At 44.7% G+C, this 16,738-nt stretch overlaps 1 protein-coding gene across 4 annotated transcripts in view; it reads right to left on the reverse strand.

Moving 5' to 3' along the window:
* Positions 1-4,197: 4,197 nt before the first annotated feature.
* The window catches only part of AOAH (acyloxyacyl hydrolase), a 170,637-nt gene continuing 158,096 nt past the window's right edge, over positions 4,198-16,738 (reverse strand). For all 4 annotated transcript variants that reach the window (XM_019925453.3, XM_019925442.3, XM_019925444.3 and 1 more), the window contains 2 exons: positions 15,507-15,583; positions 4,198-4,472 (listed from right to left, as the gene is read on the reverse strand). In XM_019925453.3, the coding sequence (XP_019781012.2) occupies positions 4,344-4,472; positions 15,507-15,583 (206 nt within the window). In that variant the 3' untranslated portion in view covers positions 4,198-4,343. The remainder of the gene's footprint in view (positions 4,473-15,506; positions 15,584-16,738) is intronic.

Below are 16,738 nucleotides of genomic sequence, written 5' to 3' on the forward strand. Positions count from 1 at the left end.
GCAACAAGAGCTTTTCTGGTAGAACTAAAAATGACAAAGGCAGCATCTCCCAAGGTGTTTCTGTAGAGCATGAAGACCACAGAGTATTAATACCTCTCATAGGAGGAGAAGGGCCTCTAGGTCAAAAATGTTGGGTAAATAATGAGCTGAACACACTTCTCTACTGCAGAATTTTCACCCTGTGGCTTTCCAGGAAGCAGAGAAGTTATGCTGTGCTTCCAGACTATTTAGACTGTGGAGTTCTCTTTAGACTGTGGAGTTCTTCCTTCTCAAAGCAACACATCCCAGAACATACAACTCTGTATGTGTCATGCACCCCCTTGGCAGGCCGGGGAAGCTGGGGATCCCTTCTCAGAATAACGTTTTTAAGTGCAAAAAATAAAACACATAGGATTACAAAGGAAACCATTTGTATCAAAACCAAATATCACACTACTAAAAATATTTTGAAATATTTAAAAATGGGCATGCATTAATATATGTATTTCTTTTTTAATGGATCTAATAATTACAGGTGTTTCAAGTACTCATGGCCATAAATGATATTTCAGGATAAGGTCATTCCTTATTATTCACAAATTCTATATCTGTGAATTCGTGTACTTGCTAAAATTTATCTGTAACCCCCAAATCAATACTCATGGCACTTTTGTGGTCATTTGAGCAGTGAGAAATTTCAATCACCTGACCTGCACGTTCCCAGCTGAGGTTGAAAAAGGCAGCGCCCTGTAAAAAAAAGGTGTCTTTTTCACGGTGTATTTACTGCCACATTTTGGGCATTTTTATGCCTTTCGTTGGGGACTTCACTGTTTAAAACGGTCTCTGAGTGCAGTGCTGAAGTGCCACCTTGTGTGCTTAAGTGCAGGAGACTGTGACGCGCCTTGTGAAGAAAATAGATGGGTAGTTAAGCTTCATTTAGATGTGAGTTGTCGTGCTGTTGGCTGTGACTTCAACATTAATTAATCAACTATAAATTAAATAAGGTGTCTTTAAACAAAACCACACATTAAAAAAGGATTGTGTATTGATTGGTTGATGATAACGTTGTGACCAGAGGCTCACGGGAATGTAAGCCCGTTTTTCCGCTAGGCGCAGTGGTTCAGCGTTTGCTAATTCAGTATTCAAGGTGACTATAGCACATAACTGCCCTGAGTAATGAGAACTGACTGTATCTGCAACAAATGTAATGTGATGTGAAAATATCTGTGACAGACAGCTATGAATACAGTTGCAAACATACAGTGTTTTGTAAAAAAATACAGTGTTTTGTTGCCTATGTTCATAATTAAAGGCAATGGTGAATTTTACTTAGAGGGTAGTAAAAACAATATTTCCTATTCAAGTTCATAGGCACTCTTAATTCTGGGAGAGGGTAGTTCCCACAGATTACAGTTCAGAATCCCTTCTTTAGTGGGACTAACTCAGGAGAGGGTAAAGTGGGGTAGCTGGTGAAAATTCCTGGGGGCTCCAGTCCCTGCTATGTTGTGGGTCAATACAAGTCTCAGATAAGATTTTTTAGCTGATTTGCTCTTGCTGGGGGGTCTGAAATATTTTCCACCAGGTCCTGAACCCAAAAGGCTCTATGATAGAAGTTCTTGACAATTATTCATGTGGAAAATGAGGAGTCCCATTCCAATAGCAAAGGGTAAGAGAGGTCTTTAATCTGAAAATAGGAGAAACAAATGACAATATAGTATTGGGGCGTTTAGATGAAAATCATGTCTTCTGACCAAGGGTGCCCAAAAAGGAAAGCATCCCCTGTGTTGATTGCTTTTCTTTCTTAACCTTCACACCACAAGGAGTATGATTCAACGGGGCTAATTCAAATGTGTCAAAAAGAGGCTTCTTTTTTTCCCCCTAAATAGCAAGATACAAGGAAGTGTGCCCTGGAGAGCAACTCTAATAGTCATTCATTCATTCAATCAGTACTTCTTACTGAGCACCTCTCATGGGCCAGGCATTGTTGTAGGGCTGTTGATACAGGAGTGAACCTGACTGGCCTGGTTCTCATCTCCTGGAGTTTCTGTTCAGGTTCTGGCTCTTCTCTCCAGGACACCAGTCCAGGAACTGGGGAAGGGGATGGAGAGGGGTGCAAGCCACCCCAAGAAAGCCCTTCAGGTGCCTGTCAAAGGACAGCACTCATACACTATGATTCTGAAAAACCAGAGGCTGAAGACAGTAGCTCAAGGGGCACCAGTGCAGAAATACGGGATAGAAACTGTCCCCCAGGGCTCTACCATAAATTCTGGACACTCAGATGCTATCAGAAGTATATATAACACCTTACAGAGACAGAATATCCCCAAGCCAGAGAGAAAGACATGGTGGAATCTCAAAGAAAGAACATGTCTGGATGGGAGTATAGAAAATGGAGGCAGAAGTGGACAGGCCTCACCCATGCGCTCCCAATCCAGGGAAGTGGGCCTGGCCTGGGACTCCAGTTCTTGTGGCGACAACGGTGATACCTAGTATTTCGTGCAGCATTAGTGTTTTATAAAAAAAATTGAGATGGGAGCACCATCTTCTCCCACCCTTTGATTTCTTGGTGCTTTGCCCCAGGAATGAGGTCAGGGCTCAGAACCCAGGTACCTCCATCCTCCCATCTGAACCTGTTCAGGTGGAGAATGAGGAAGATGGAACTGGTTAAATTATCCCCAAGGTGGGGGGTTCAGTCTTAAGAGAATTTAAATAGGAAAAAGTGGCAGGGACAGAGATGACGTCTAGGGTGGGAGACGGGAGGTGGTCGGGCTTGGGAGGTGGTCGGGCTCAAGAGGATCCAACCTGGGAGCCCCCTCCCTGTACCTTCCAAATCTCCCTAGACACTCCCTCTATGTTCCCCCAACTTTTAAAATAACTCTATTCCTTCAGGGCCTTCTGGAAATAGATCAGGGCCTAAAATGAATTCTCCGTCCCCCCCAACAACATCAAAAGCAATACAAGATTATTGACTTCACTAGTACTTGGAAATAAAAATTAGAATAGCAATAACTTGGAAGCATTTTAAACGGGGGGATTGAATAGAATTTTCTAAAGGAATACAAAATTTTAGTGCACTGTTCTCTGGGTATATTTTGAGACTGAATGATTAAGATTTCAGATTAAAAAAACAATAACAAAACAACACTACAACAAGTATTGGTATTTTAGTCCTTAGAAATAAGATGGGATGTTGGAACACCAAAACCAGCAGGAGGTGGATATACCAGGTGTCCACAGCCCCACACCTCCACACCTCACACCTCCAGTCTATACTCCGAGTTTGTATTTCCTGGTTGAAACAAGCAGCCTCCTGGGGGCTTGTTGGTCCTCTGTTGATCTGCCTCCTGGGGACATGCGCTGGCCATGCTGAGCCAAGGATTCTGCCCAGGCGACAGAAATGAATGGGTTCACAACCTTTTAAGTGTGTTGGCCCCCCAGACTGAAGCTCAGACAAATCTGGCCAGTTCATCTTGTGAGTAGAGGTGGATGTACCATAAGTCCAAGAAAGACTAAATGTTAGGGTTCCTTCCAAAGCCCTGGAAGGGGCCCCAACAATGAGTTCACAGGGTCCTATGCTTTGTAAAATTTGCAAAAGTAAGATATTTTAAACACTATCGCTTCCTCTCCGTCACAGTTTCCCTTATATCCAGTGGCTCTGGAAAAGCCATGGGAATTTTGGGGAAGTTGAAATGGAGATCTGTTTAGGCTGGATTTAGGTTGGACTATTTATGTGGTTAGCTGTCATTTCTGTGCACAGTTAAGGTACCGCTAGCCATCCTGGTGCAGGAAAGGGCTTCCAGGTACGCCCCTGTTGTCCACCAGCACCCTGGCAAAGGTTCAGGGCTAGTGGTCAGATCACAGTAGGAGAGAGTGTCCTACAGCTCCCAGCACAGGAAGTGTGTGGATCGTGGAGGAGAAACAAGGTGTGAAATGCGCAAAGCCAGAAGCTAGTCTGTGGTAAGGTCTTCCAATCATTGATACGATGAGTGGGAGATTTGGTTCATGCTGGTGCCTAGCCAAAATAGAAGTATTAATAGCTCCCTATCGGGAATAAAGAAATACATTTAGAAGTAATAAAATAATAAAGCATACACAATTATACACACACTTATTATAATTTTGTCTTTACTGAGACAAAGATTTGGGTGCCAGTGGTTTATTTGGGAAGCCATCCCCAAAAGTGGGAAAGGGGAAGTGAAGAGAGTGACACTAGGCTTTTAAGTGGGAGAAAAGCACTTTGCAAAGATGCTGCTGAAGAGGGGCCTGTGAGCTTGTGACACAGCCGCTCCCATAACCGTTTCTTGAATGAGTTTACCCAAGTTTCTGCCTTCCTGAGCTCCCCAGGAGCAGGTGTCCCTGAGGACTTAGTGCCCCCCTTGGTCTCCAAACACCTGCTCAATCTGGAGGTTGAATGGATTCTCCTTTCCCAGGACCTGGGGCCACTGGAGCTGCACCTTCTTCCAGAAGCGATCTGCCAACAGCTGTAAAGCCACCTGCAAGAGAGAACCCAAAGGAGGAGTAAAAGGGAAATTAAAACAAAGTAAAGAAGTTACCAGCAAGATTTACTCTATTCCTTGTGCAGTGGACAAACTCTAGGATGGTTCCCCAGGATTCCTACCTTTGGGTCTTTGTATGATCCCCTTCCCTTGATGTGGATGGAAACTATCACTTGGTTCTAAGCAATAGAACATGGTAAAGGTGAAAGAATGTCCCTTCGGTGATTATGTTACATTATCTAAGGCTCTGCTTTGCTGGCAGACTTGCTCTGGAGACTCGCTGATGGGCTGATGATGTAAGAGCCATGTTGGAAAGCCCACATGGCAGGGAACAGAGGGTGGCCTCCAGCTGACATCTAGTAAGGAGTTGGGTCTTCAGTCCTACAACCACAAGGAGGTAAATTCTGCTAACAGCTCAAGTGACTCTGAAATCAAATCTTCCCCAGTTGAGTCTCCTGGTGAGAATGCAGATTTTAGCCTCTGAGACTCTAAGTAGAGAACCCAACTAAACTATGCCAGCACTCCTGACCCACAGGAACTGTGAGACAACAAGTGTGTATTGTATTAAGCTGCTACATTTGTGGTAATTTGTTATTTAGTAACAGACAGCAAATATGCTTTCTCAGAAAGACATTTATTCACTTACCTGTGGATAGCTAACACTTACTGCAGGCTTAAGGCTTGGGTTTTGGAGGTGAACAGGATGAATCCTTCCTTGAAGGAACTCCCAGCCTAGTGAGGGACCCAGACATGCAGAATGACACCACCAAACCCACAGGGAGGACTGTGAGGGATGCATACGGCTGGAAGGGGAAGAGGTGGCAACTCTGCTGGGTGCGAAGAAAGGATAGGTCCTCTCTGAAGAGTGTGGTGGCTGAGCTGAATTTTCAAGGAGGAATTCACCAGATGGATCATGAGGAAGGCAGGGTATGTGGTAGAGGACGCAGCACATGCAGAAGCTGAGAGATGTGGAAGAGAAAGTCATGGAGGGGGACTATGGGTGCCTGGGAGATGAAGCTGAACCGGTCCCCTTGCAGGGCTGGGCTCCTGAAGGAGGCTGTGGGCACGGAGAGAGTGGTTGGAGTGCCAGGCTGTGGAATGTACAGGCTTAATGCACAATAGGCTTGTCCCTCTCTCTCTTGGCCTGATGCCCACTCTCTGGTTGCATTGTCGTATGTCCCTTTATTCACAATGGCAGCAGGATCCATTCTTGGTTGTTCGGTCCTCTGGCTTGTCATTAACATGCCTCTGATGAGGAGTCTTTCTCTGCAGATAATGCCCTCGTTTAGCAAATGGGCCCTGGACAGGCCTTCAGACCCCAGATGGCTACATCTACATGGGAGGGGGGTGTGGGGGGGTTAATGCTGACTGATAGAGAAACGTGACTGCTGAAGGCCTCAGAGGGGAACACATTGTTCAGGGCAGATGCTCAGGGATGTCCCTGACTTTATAAACAGAAGCACATGGACATTGTCTTCAAAGGGTACATGCTGTTCATCATTCCAACAAGCAGTGCAGCCAGCTCCCTGTGTGATGCTGGCCAGCCCTCTTCAGCCTTCTTCTCTGGGCTGAAATCCTCTCATTTGCAAAATGAATAAATGATCTAAAGACTTTTCTGGGTCTAAATTGTGTGTAAGATTTTAGCAGTTGTTAGAAAAAAATAGAACTGGTTGAGTCGATACATTAAATATCCCCAGTATTTTAATATGTTCCTGAGCCTTCTGAGGTGGACCCCAAATTCCATCCATCCAACAATGTAATCTTGATCATATCCATGTGGTGTCTAACACACATACACACCCCACTTGCCACCAACACACACAACACGTACCACATACCACATACACACACACACACCTCTCAGACCTAAAGAGGCTGATTGTCAAGCCAGCACGTTTCCAGGAAGGGTCTGATCATCTCTCACACTATAAGCAGTCACGTCTTCAAAAACAGAGGACTGAGTTTGGGCTGTTTTTCCTGCTACTTCTCAACAAAGTAGGCTGCTTCCAAGTCCGTGGAAAATTACTGGTTCTTCTTTTTTGTTTTTTGCCTTTCACTTCGATATACCTAAGCAGTCTTCCTAACAATTATGTGGTATCAATTCATTTGTGGTCATTTATTTCCCAATGTGAATTAATAAAGGAGGAGATGGGGGTAAGGATAAGCAGAGGAAAGTTAAAGTAAAAGAGCTGAGATTTGAGCATGTGGTAACTATTTGGTTTGAAAGCAATTAGTTGGCTATCACTCTAATGGAGACTAAAATATTCATGTGTGCATTGCCAATATTTTGGATCTAAAATGAGAATGGTATTGTTACTATTAAACTAGATACTTGTGATAAAATGACCTACTATAATTATTCATTCGTCTGAGAAACATTTACTGAGCACCTATTGTGAGCTTCTTATAACCAACCTCCTCTTGTAACTCCCATGATGCTCTGCACAGGGCAAGGCCCAGTCATCCTCATTACTCCAAGCGAGGTGTTCCTTGAACACAAATATGTTTTGTGCTTCCCTTTTCACAATTAAAAATGTTAAAGCAATATCTATTCATTTGGGAAAAAATTAAAGGACAATTAAGCAAAAAGAAAAACAGAATAAAATTTATCTTAATTATAATAGAGATAGTCACTGTTAACATTGAGCCTTTCTGAGGCACACACACATGCACACACACATACATTTGATCCCTCTGTAAATGTTTTATAATCTGCTCTTTTGGAGGTATAATTCACACACAGTAAAATGAACTCTTTTTGGTAAACAGTTCCATGAGTGTTGACAAATGCATTCAGTTGAGTAATCATCGCAACAATCTCTAATCTGCTTTTTATTTACTTTGCTCTATATTACAAACATATTTCTTTGCCACTAAAAGTAGATCTGTATCGTTTTTATTTGCGGCATGATATTCCATCAGATACGTGCAAGCTAATTTATTTCATCAATGCATTTTTTTCGCACACATCTCCCTAACATTTGTCCTCCGGACAGGGGCGGAGACAGTTTCCTGTTGCCAGTGTGCCCAACATCTGCAGCCCAGGAGGGGTTCACAGGCTGCCTCATTTACTAAACCTACTAGACATGCGCACGGAAAGAAATCTGGTCCAGCAGAACGCTAGGGAATGTGGAGTTCTGGTTAAGTTGAATATTCTGGTTAACAGGGTTAGGCCCTTCCCTGTCTCTTCCTTTGCAGTTGATTCAGCTGCCTGAGCTCTTGCAGGGCCCCACCTGCAGAGCCCAGATGGTTGCCACATTGGCGGTGCTGCTTTTGTCTAGGTGCCACTCAGTTCTAGCAGGTGTGGCCCATCCTCTGGGTAAGTCCACATCCGATGGGCACTGGTGCTGTTCTGCAGGCATCCCTGCAGCTCCAGTGCTTCTGTGGGGCGTTGCCACCCACCCATCTGTCTACTGCTGCTACTCAGAAGCCCCCATGGTGGCAAAACCATGTGATGGTCATTGGTCCACTGTGAAGTTTTCTCTTTGAAACTCTCATAGAAGGGGTGACAAAGTAGGGCAACTTAACACTCCATTGTCATATAAGTTTTTGGTGAAGCAGCTTTTTCAGTTTTTACTTGCAGCCCCTGATCTCCCTAGGATTCAGGCATGAGTCCACAGAGAGGGGAGTTGGAGGGTAGGGACCTGGTGCCATTTCTTCATTCAGCCCTTCGTGACAGCCACCATATGGCTTCTAGAATTTCTCTCCCTTCTAATGACAATTTAAAATTGCGCCACGCTTCTTTGCCTAACCACATTTTTATTTATGATGAGTTCTTCACCAGGAGAGTACCGGGTCCTCCAAGAAAATATACCATGTCAGATCCAGCCCACATGCTCATGATCTGCTCGCATATCCAGACATGATAGAAGCCCAGCAGTGGTCATAGCTGGACATCATCTGTGATTCCTCCACATTCCCGCTTTGTAAGCTAACTGTATGTATTTTGCTACAAAAATGGAACTCTTTAGTAAGACAATCATAAAAACAAACCCTGACCAGTAACTACATTTTTGTAATATTTTTAAAGAATAAATGCAATCCAGAGCAAGAGTATATAGATTTCACCAACAACTTAGCATGACTGATACCTTTTAAGTTGAACTCTTGCTAAATTTAACTCTGGGCTTCTACCAGACCAAAGTAAAAAATCTACTGTGAACTTATTTTTCTTGAAGGGAGAACAATTCCAGGCTGTCTTGTAAGATTGCTTTTAAACACCTGCAGGGAAGCCCTCACCACAGGGAAGGCACAGTTTTACTTCTCTGGCCTCTTAATCTGTCCAGAAACACAGTCTATTGGACCTGGTTACTTTTGGTCCCAATTAATTTTACATTTGTAAACTTACAACATGACAGTGGTGTAAGAGGTATTTAAAAACATTTAAGGAAAAATGTTACATTTCCAGCTCGAGCCTGTCTGTGCTGGTTCAGGCTGCCACCACCAAAACCACTGCTTGCCAGTTGGTGTATAAAGCAAACTAAACAAACATGGTCCCTGATGCCTGGGAGGGCCAGCCTAAGTGACTGTTATTTGAGGGTTCCCTGGCCCAGGAGGCCCTCCCTCCTCTCTCTCCCCACTGCCAGCTTAACTGCCTTTTTTGAGGGGCTGCACCAGTCTGTCAACGACCTTGGGTCCCAGGGGCTTACATGTTGAGACAAATAAAGACCTAGAGACTGTTAACTTATTTAAAGCCAATCCACTGATTATATATCTGATGTCTGCCACCAGCAGTGTATAAGGGTCAGGTCTCAAGAAAGAAGAGGGGATTGATGTCATGGAAAATTCACTGCCTGTAGGAAGAGTTTTAAGAGGATTGGTTTGAGTTGCTACTTCCATAAGGAGAGGAGAGGAGGCTGTTTTGCAGAGAGCTTTGTTGCGCGAAGCTTCTAAGGCAGGAGGTGTTAGGAATGTTTAGCCAGGTGGTCTCAGCATAGCCAAGGAAAGCAGACTTGATGTATGTTCGTGGCTCTTGCAACGTTTTCTGTTTACTATTGTCTGATTTTAGGCCCAGAGATCTTTTACGTACCTTTTCAGATACTTAACTTTGCAAAGATGTTAAAAAGTGGGTGTTTAAACAGATAGAATTGCTACAGCTTCAACAGGTCACAAATCTGGGTCTCGGGTCTTTGCAATGACACTTCTTTTCTAAGAAAAACTTTCTTTGCATTTTGTCGGCAGTTTGACTGCTATTCCCAACTCTCGGATGCACCTGCTCTCTCTGGAGCATCTAGCGATCTCTTAGGACTTCTTTCCAGCGGGTCCCGCGGAGATGGGCAATGGTTCCCACTTTGTGGTAGTCACACCTGCGTCATCCCTCTCCTTTGAGTGTGGTAGGACTTGTAACTTGCTTTTAACTTCTAAAATATGGCACAGGTGATGGAGCGTTACTCTGTGATTAGGTTACGTACAGTAGTGACTGACATAACTGGCAGACTCTCTCTGTTGCCATTTTGCACCCATTGATGAAGCAGGTTGCTCAGGTGGCCTCTGAGCAACAACTGATTAGGAACTGAGACTCTCAGTTCAACAGGTCTCAAGGAACTACGTTCTGCTAACAAATGTGAGCTTCCAAGTCAAGCCTTCCGATGAGACCCAGCCCTGGCAGACACCTTGATGGCAACTTGGGAGAGTCAGTGGAGCAGGATACCCAGCTAATCTGTGTCTGGATTCCTGGCCACAGAAACTGTGAGATAAGAAATGTGTCTCCAGGGCTTCTCTGGTGGTGCAGTGCTTGGGAGTCCACCTGCCGATGCAGGGGACACGGGTTCTTGCCCAGGTCCGGGAAGATCCCACATGCCGTGGAGTGGCTGGGCCCATGAGCCATGGCCGCTGAGCCTGCACATCCGGAGCCTGTGCTCCGCAACGGGAGAGGCCACAACAGTGAGAGGCCCGCGTACTGCAAGAAAAAAAAAAACCAAAAAACCACAAGAAATGTGTCTCCTACACTATTGATGGGAATGTAAATTGGTACAGCCATTATGGAGAACAGTATGGAGGTTCCATAGCAAACTAAAAATAGAGCTACCATATGAACCTGCAATGCCACTCCTGGACATATATCTGGAGAGAAACATGGTCTGAAAGGATACATGCACCCCAATGTTCACTGCAGTGCTGTTTACAATAGCCAAAACATGGAAGCAGCCTAAACGTCCATCGACAGAGGAATGGATAAAGAAGATGTGGCACATATACAATGGAATACTACTCAGCCATTAAAAAGAATGAAATAATGCCATTTGCAGCAACATGGGTGGACCTAGAGATTGCCATACTGAGCAAAGTAAGTCAGACAAGAAAGAGAAATATCGTATGATATCGCTTATATGTGGAATCTAAAAAGAAATGATACAAATGAACATATTTACAAAACAGAAACAGACTCATAGACTTAGAGAACAAAGCTATGGTTACCGGGGTGGGGGTGGGGGGAAGGGATAGCTAGGGAGTTAGGGATTGACATGTACACACTACTATATTTAAAAAGGATAACCAACAAGGACCTACTGTATAGCACAGGGAACTCTGCTCAATGTTATGCGGCAGCCTGGATGGGAGGGGAGTCTGAGGGAGAAAGGATACATGTATATGTATGGCTGAGTCCCTTTGCTGTGCATCTGAAACTGTCACAACATTGTTAATTGGCTATACTCCAATAAAAAATAAAAAGTTAAAAAGAAAAAGGAATGTGTGTGGTTTTTAAGTCATTTGCTATGCAACAATAGATAACTAAAATACCTTCTCAGTCTTAATTCTCTTTGATCTTTATTTTTCTTCATAACTTGATCCCTTGGGCCAATCTCATCCCTGCCAGTGTCTCCTGCTCTCAGCTAGAAGCTGGTGATTCCCAAACCTGTGTCTCCTGAGATCAGAACCCATAAATACGATCTAATGGCTGGATACTGTGCAGGCACCCCAAATTCAGAATGTTCAAATCTGCTCCTTCTTCTGAGTTCCTTGACTTTTTATTTTCACCTCCCTTCATCCAGTTGTCGAATCCTGTGAGTCATCTCACTCCCACCCACCAAATCCAATCAATCAGCAAGTCTAGCATTATATATATTTCTTAAAATTCTGGTTCTACATTTTGGAAATGAGATGAAAAAGTAAAGTGGTTCTCAGTCTATTGATGTACAGGAATTTTTATATGCTTATTTATTTTCCATTAAAATATAAGTAAAGAATTTAGATGGTGAATATAATCTGGCTCAAAAATTAATATCTATCAATCATAAATTTGAACTGTTCAACATAGCCCATATTTTTCAATGGGCTGTTCAACATAGCCCATTCAACTGGAGCAGTTGAATCAATAGTGGTTACGCACTCCCCCCTGCTTCTCTAGCAGGGTTTTAGGAAGAAACAGGCCAATAAAATACAGCCTGCTCACCCCTTGGTGGTGAGGGGCCGGTATCAACTATTTTTGCTCAGATGTACAGGATTGGTGAGGGGGCACTTGAAAAAGGTCCGAGTCTACTCTTTTGGTTGGTATTATGTCTGTGCCATAAGGATGAGGCCCTGAGACTCAGCCTTGCCCGTCTGACTCTTTCAAGATGGAAAAGATGTGGACCCCCATAGCTGCCCCATGGTCTAGAAGGATCCCTTCACACTGCTTCTGCTGTAGGGCACACCATCGAGAGGTGAGTACGCAGGGACAGCCAGCAGCCCCTCTTCAAGGCTTCAAGTCACAACCCCGTCCTGATGGTGCTCACATCTGTATCTCCAGCTCAGATCCCTTCCTGAGCTCTAAGCTCGTATATTATCTGCTGCAGGGACATCCCCATTTGGACATCCTAGAGGCTCTTTAAATCCAACATGTACCAAACTCGTCCTCAAACCACCCTATCCCCCTAAAGGTGTTCTTGACCTCAGCAGTCAATGAAATCATCTATCCGGTTTCCCAAGTCACAAAAGAAGTGTAATGCTCAGCATCTCTTTCTCTTTCACCTCGACATTCAATAAATGACCATGTTCTGTTGATTCAACTATCCGAATCTCTCCAATACAGGCCTTTCTTTCTCCTCACTACCTCTGTTCAGGCCATCACCCTCTTGTGCACAGGAGTGTCCACACCCCTGCTAGACCAAACCATTCTTCATGCTGCTTCCACAGGTATCCTTTCAGAGAACAAGTCTAGGTATTTTTCCCTCTTGCTGAAAAATCATCAACGGCTCTCTGTTCTCCACAGTTGAAAAGGTTGAACCCTATTCAGACCTTATGTGACCTGTCCCTGAATATCTCTCTTGCTCCTTCTCTCTCCACTCCACTCTCGTGTTCTATGTCCCAGCCACACTGAAGCACTTTTATTACCTCCAATGTGCCATGCTTCCTTTCGTATTCAGGTCCTTGCCCTTGCACTTTCCTCAGCTCAACACTTTCTGCAGTCCCTCCCCTCTTCCTTTCACTTGGCTAGTTCATGGTCTTAGTTCTGAGTTCCCTCCTCTGAAACTCTTTTCTTGCACCCCTCTCTCCCATTCCGTCCCCCATAATGCTCCCACAGCATCTGTGCTTGCACAGTTGGAGGCATTGACTACTTTTTACATTTAATTATCTGTTTATTTGTCATTCTCCCACTCTACCCTATAATCTCCTTAACTGGCAGGGGTGGTTTCCTGTTCACCCTTCTCACTGTGTTTGATACCGCATAGGCACTCAATAGACATTCTAGGATGGGAATTTGCCATCTAGACTGCTCAGCTCAACATACATGATAACTAGGCAGGTTTTAGGCATATCTATCCATTGTCAGCCACTTTAGATGTGGCTCCACCACTGTTGCCCACTCTATCACCCACTCTCAGCATGTGAACAAATCTCTCAGGAATAACATAAGATTATGACACACCGATTTTCAGCTTTTTTTTTTTTCTGGTACGCGGGCCTCTCACTGTTGTGGCCTCTCCCGTTGCGGAGCACAGGCTCCGGACGCGCAGGCTCAGTGGCCATGGTTCACGGGCCCAGCCGCTCCGCGGCATGTGGGATCTTCCTGGACCGGGGCACGAACCTGTGTCCCCTGCATCGGCAGGTGGACTCTCAACCACTGAGCCACCAGGGAAGCCCCTCAGCTTTTGACTCTGTTCTCAACAATCAGTTAACGGCGAAGCTGTTTGAGTGCAAGGAAGAGCCCCAATTTGACAGACCTCTAACCCTAATACTATTTTAAGAGTCAGGGACAGAACTGTCTTTTGATAGATCAGACAAATATGTCCCGAGGGATACAACAAAGCTGTCTTTGACCCTCTTCTTTTTAGTTTGTTCCTCATTGCTCCCTCTCTGACCGTCTCCTCTTGTCCCCATTCTCTGTAGAATCAGAAGGGCAAAATTCTGTAATGTCCAAAGAATGACAAGAACTACTACCTAATTATTGCCAGAAAGCAGGTCTCCACATTAACTATTCTAAAACCAAAGACATCATTTTTTTTTTTTGGTGGGGGGGCAAACTCTAATATTTAACCAGCTTCTAGCCAATAGTTCTCTTGGATCAACCCATCCACGTGATACACAGGAAACAGATATTCTGAGGCTCATTACTTAGATCGTTTGGGTTGTTGTTACTTAACACAGTATGCGCATTTAATACTCACTTTAAAATTTACCCAGCATCTCTGAGACTCTACTGTCCACCCATCTGATCGTGGAATGGCACTCGTCCTTTTCTTTTTAGTTAATTAATTAATTAATTTTTATTTTTGACTGCATTGGGTCTTCGTTGCTGCATGCGGGCTTTCTCTCGTTGTGGCGAGCGGGGGCTACTCTTCATTGCGGTGGCTTCTCTTGTTGCGGAGCATGGGCTCTAGGTGCTCGGGCTTCAGTAGTTGTGGCACGTGGGCTCAGTAGTTGTGGCTCGCAGGCTCTAGAGCGCAGGCTCAGTAGTTGTGGCTCACAGGCTTAGTTGCTCCGCGACATGTGGGATCTTCCTGGACCAGGGCTCGAACCCGTGTCCCCTGCATTGGCAGGCGGATTCTTAACCTCTGCACCACCAGGGAAGTCCCTCTTCCTTTTCTTTTGAGACAGTTCTTAGCCCTGCCCATGGGTATTCATGGCACCTAGAGCTCAGGGGGAGGGAGGACTATGATTCCTTTCATGCTTCTTAGGGGATGATCAGCCCTCCCTGTGGCCTGGCTGGCCATGGAGATCAAGGCTACAAGGAGTGCTTCTCACATTTGGACCCTTGTCAATGCCACAAAGGCCGCATCAGAAAGACGAGAGCCACAGAGGATTGCCTGTGGGTAAATGGCCCATCCCTCTTGCAGGGGACTGGCTTTCAAAATGTTAGAAGCAGCAGAGCTACTCCCCCACTTCTTTTTCTATTTTTTATACAAAGAAATATCGTGAGCAAGTCCAGTAGGTAGAACAGATAAAAGTGGAACTTCCCTGGCTGCAGCCAGGACAATGGACGGGGGAGGGAGAGGGGACAGAATCCCACCGTCTAGCTCCCCTTGCTCTGTGAAGAGGCCAGAGTAGAACTACTTTCCAGATTGTTCCTCGGAATTCTAAATGAGAAACAGCTCTTACTGCAGGATAGTGCTAGGGACACTGTTCTCCTCTTGTATGGTTCTCCTTTTTTTCTAGAAGGATCCATAGAAGAAATTTCTCACAGGGCTCACTTCCAGGAGTCCTTCTGATGTTTTTTTTTGAGTACTTAATTTATTTTTTATCTTCTTAAGGCTATGACTTATGCCCTTCTTTGCATCAGCCGCGTAGGAAGCGTGGAGCTGATTTTGTGGGCCCTTGCAGGCTGTTTCTTAGAACTTCCTGGGACACGTTGTGAATTGTAGACATTAAGTCAGGAATTCAGGTATCATTTCTACCTTATTTTCTTTTTACTCTGATTTTCACTTTATTATTTTATTTATATTTTATCGATTTAATTTATATTTATTTATCTTCTATCTTACACATGTGTGCACATCACCTCAAATTCTTTCTGGAATAAAATAGGATAAAAACGAATGCATGTGTGCATAATTATATTACAAAGATAACGTAACAGACTGCCCTCAGCAGCCATCGTGTGACTGCACTTACCTCATTAGGGTGGAATCCATCCACGGGTTCAATGAGCTGCCAGGGCTGCCCTCCGCTCTTCTGCCACTCCTCCGTGACTGCGGGGCGTGCACACACACACACACATACACACACAGAGGGTTAGAGACATGCTTTCCTGAGCAACAGTTAACACCCAAGAGCAAGGGCTGTGAAGTAGGCTCCTCCTGGGCCCATGCTTACCCAGCCACGTCTGCCTCTGCCGGGGGCTTTCTGAACAGAAATAATCTTTCCATTGTGTCATTATTTTTTCTCTAACTCAGGAAGACAAATGTGTGAGAGTGTTGGATGAATGTGGTTTGTAGAGTGAGGAGGGTGGTGGGGAAGGGTGGGCTGGGAAATATTCGACATCGATTTAAGTCCATCTCATTTCTCAGTGGCCAGGAGGACAGAATTTCAGGGGTAGGAGGAAAATATTAAGCATTTTGTTAACATCTCCTTTCATTGGCTGCCATTTCCAGACACTGCCTGCATATGTCAAGCAATCATCATTAAAACTCACAGTTTGTCAGAAATATAATTACCTAAAATGATCTGGACATCACATTTAGAGTGAGTATGGCTACAGAGAAAACGTTATGAGCCCCAAAATGATGAACAGCAATAATACTGTCCTTCAACAGGGGTGAGACCAGGAATGTCAGTTGCTCCAAGGCAAAGGCATAATGAACTCTACATTATAATATCATACAGTCAATAAGAACCCCTCAAGGAAACTTCAAGTCCCTAGACAGCCTCCAGAGAGAAAAATGTGAAACGAACCACTCCCAGTGTAGCCCATGTCCTCATTCCCTGGTGTCCAGAGAGGGGAGCCGGCACAGCTGAGATTCCTCTAGTTCTTTCCTCTTCACTTCACAAAAACTCAAGGGCAGGGAGATGTTCCCTCTTGCCCTCTTTGTTTATCTCTCTTTTGCCCCAAGGGAAGGAATGGAAATGCTATTAGGGGCTTTAACTGGGTGAGAGAAGCTGGACTTTCCCAGAGCTGAATCAATACTATGCTGCTTTTGTAATTAGTCCTAATATCACGCCAGGCCGTCCACACTTGCTACCCAATTCTTGTCCCCAGAGGGGCTTTAAATACTGCTGTCCTTCTCAGAGCACAGGAAACAATTCCTGCTGGTGCTTTGGAGTCCTATACTGGATCACCAATTCCTGTTGGCTTTGTCCCTGCCAGAACGGCCACCACTGAGCCACTCTCTTATGCTTTATGCCTG

The sequence above is a fragment of the Tursiops truncatus genome, chromosome 9 (assembly GCF_011762595.2).
Source record: "Tursiops truncatus isolate mTurTru1 chromosome 9, mTurTru1.mat.Y, whole genome shotgun sequence".
NCBI lineage: Eukaryota > Metazoa > Chordata > Mammalia > Artiodactyla > Delphinidae > Tursiops > Tursiops truncatus.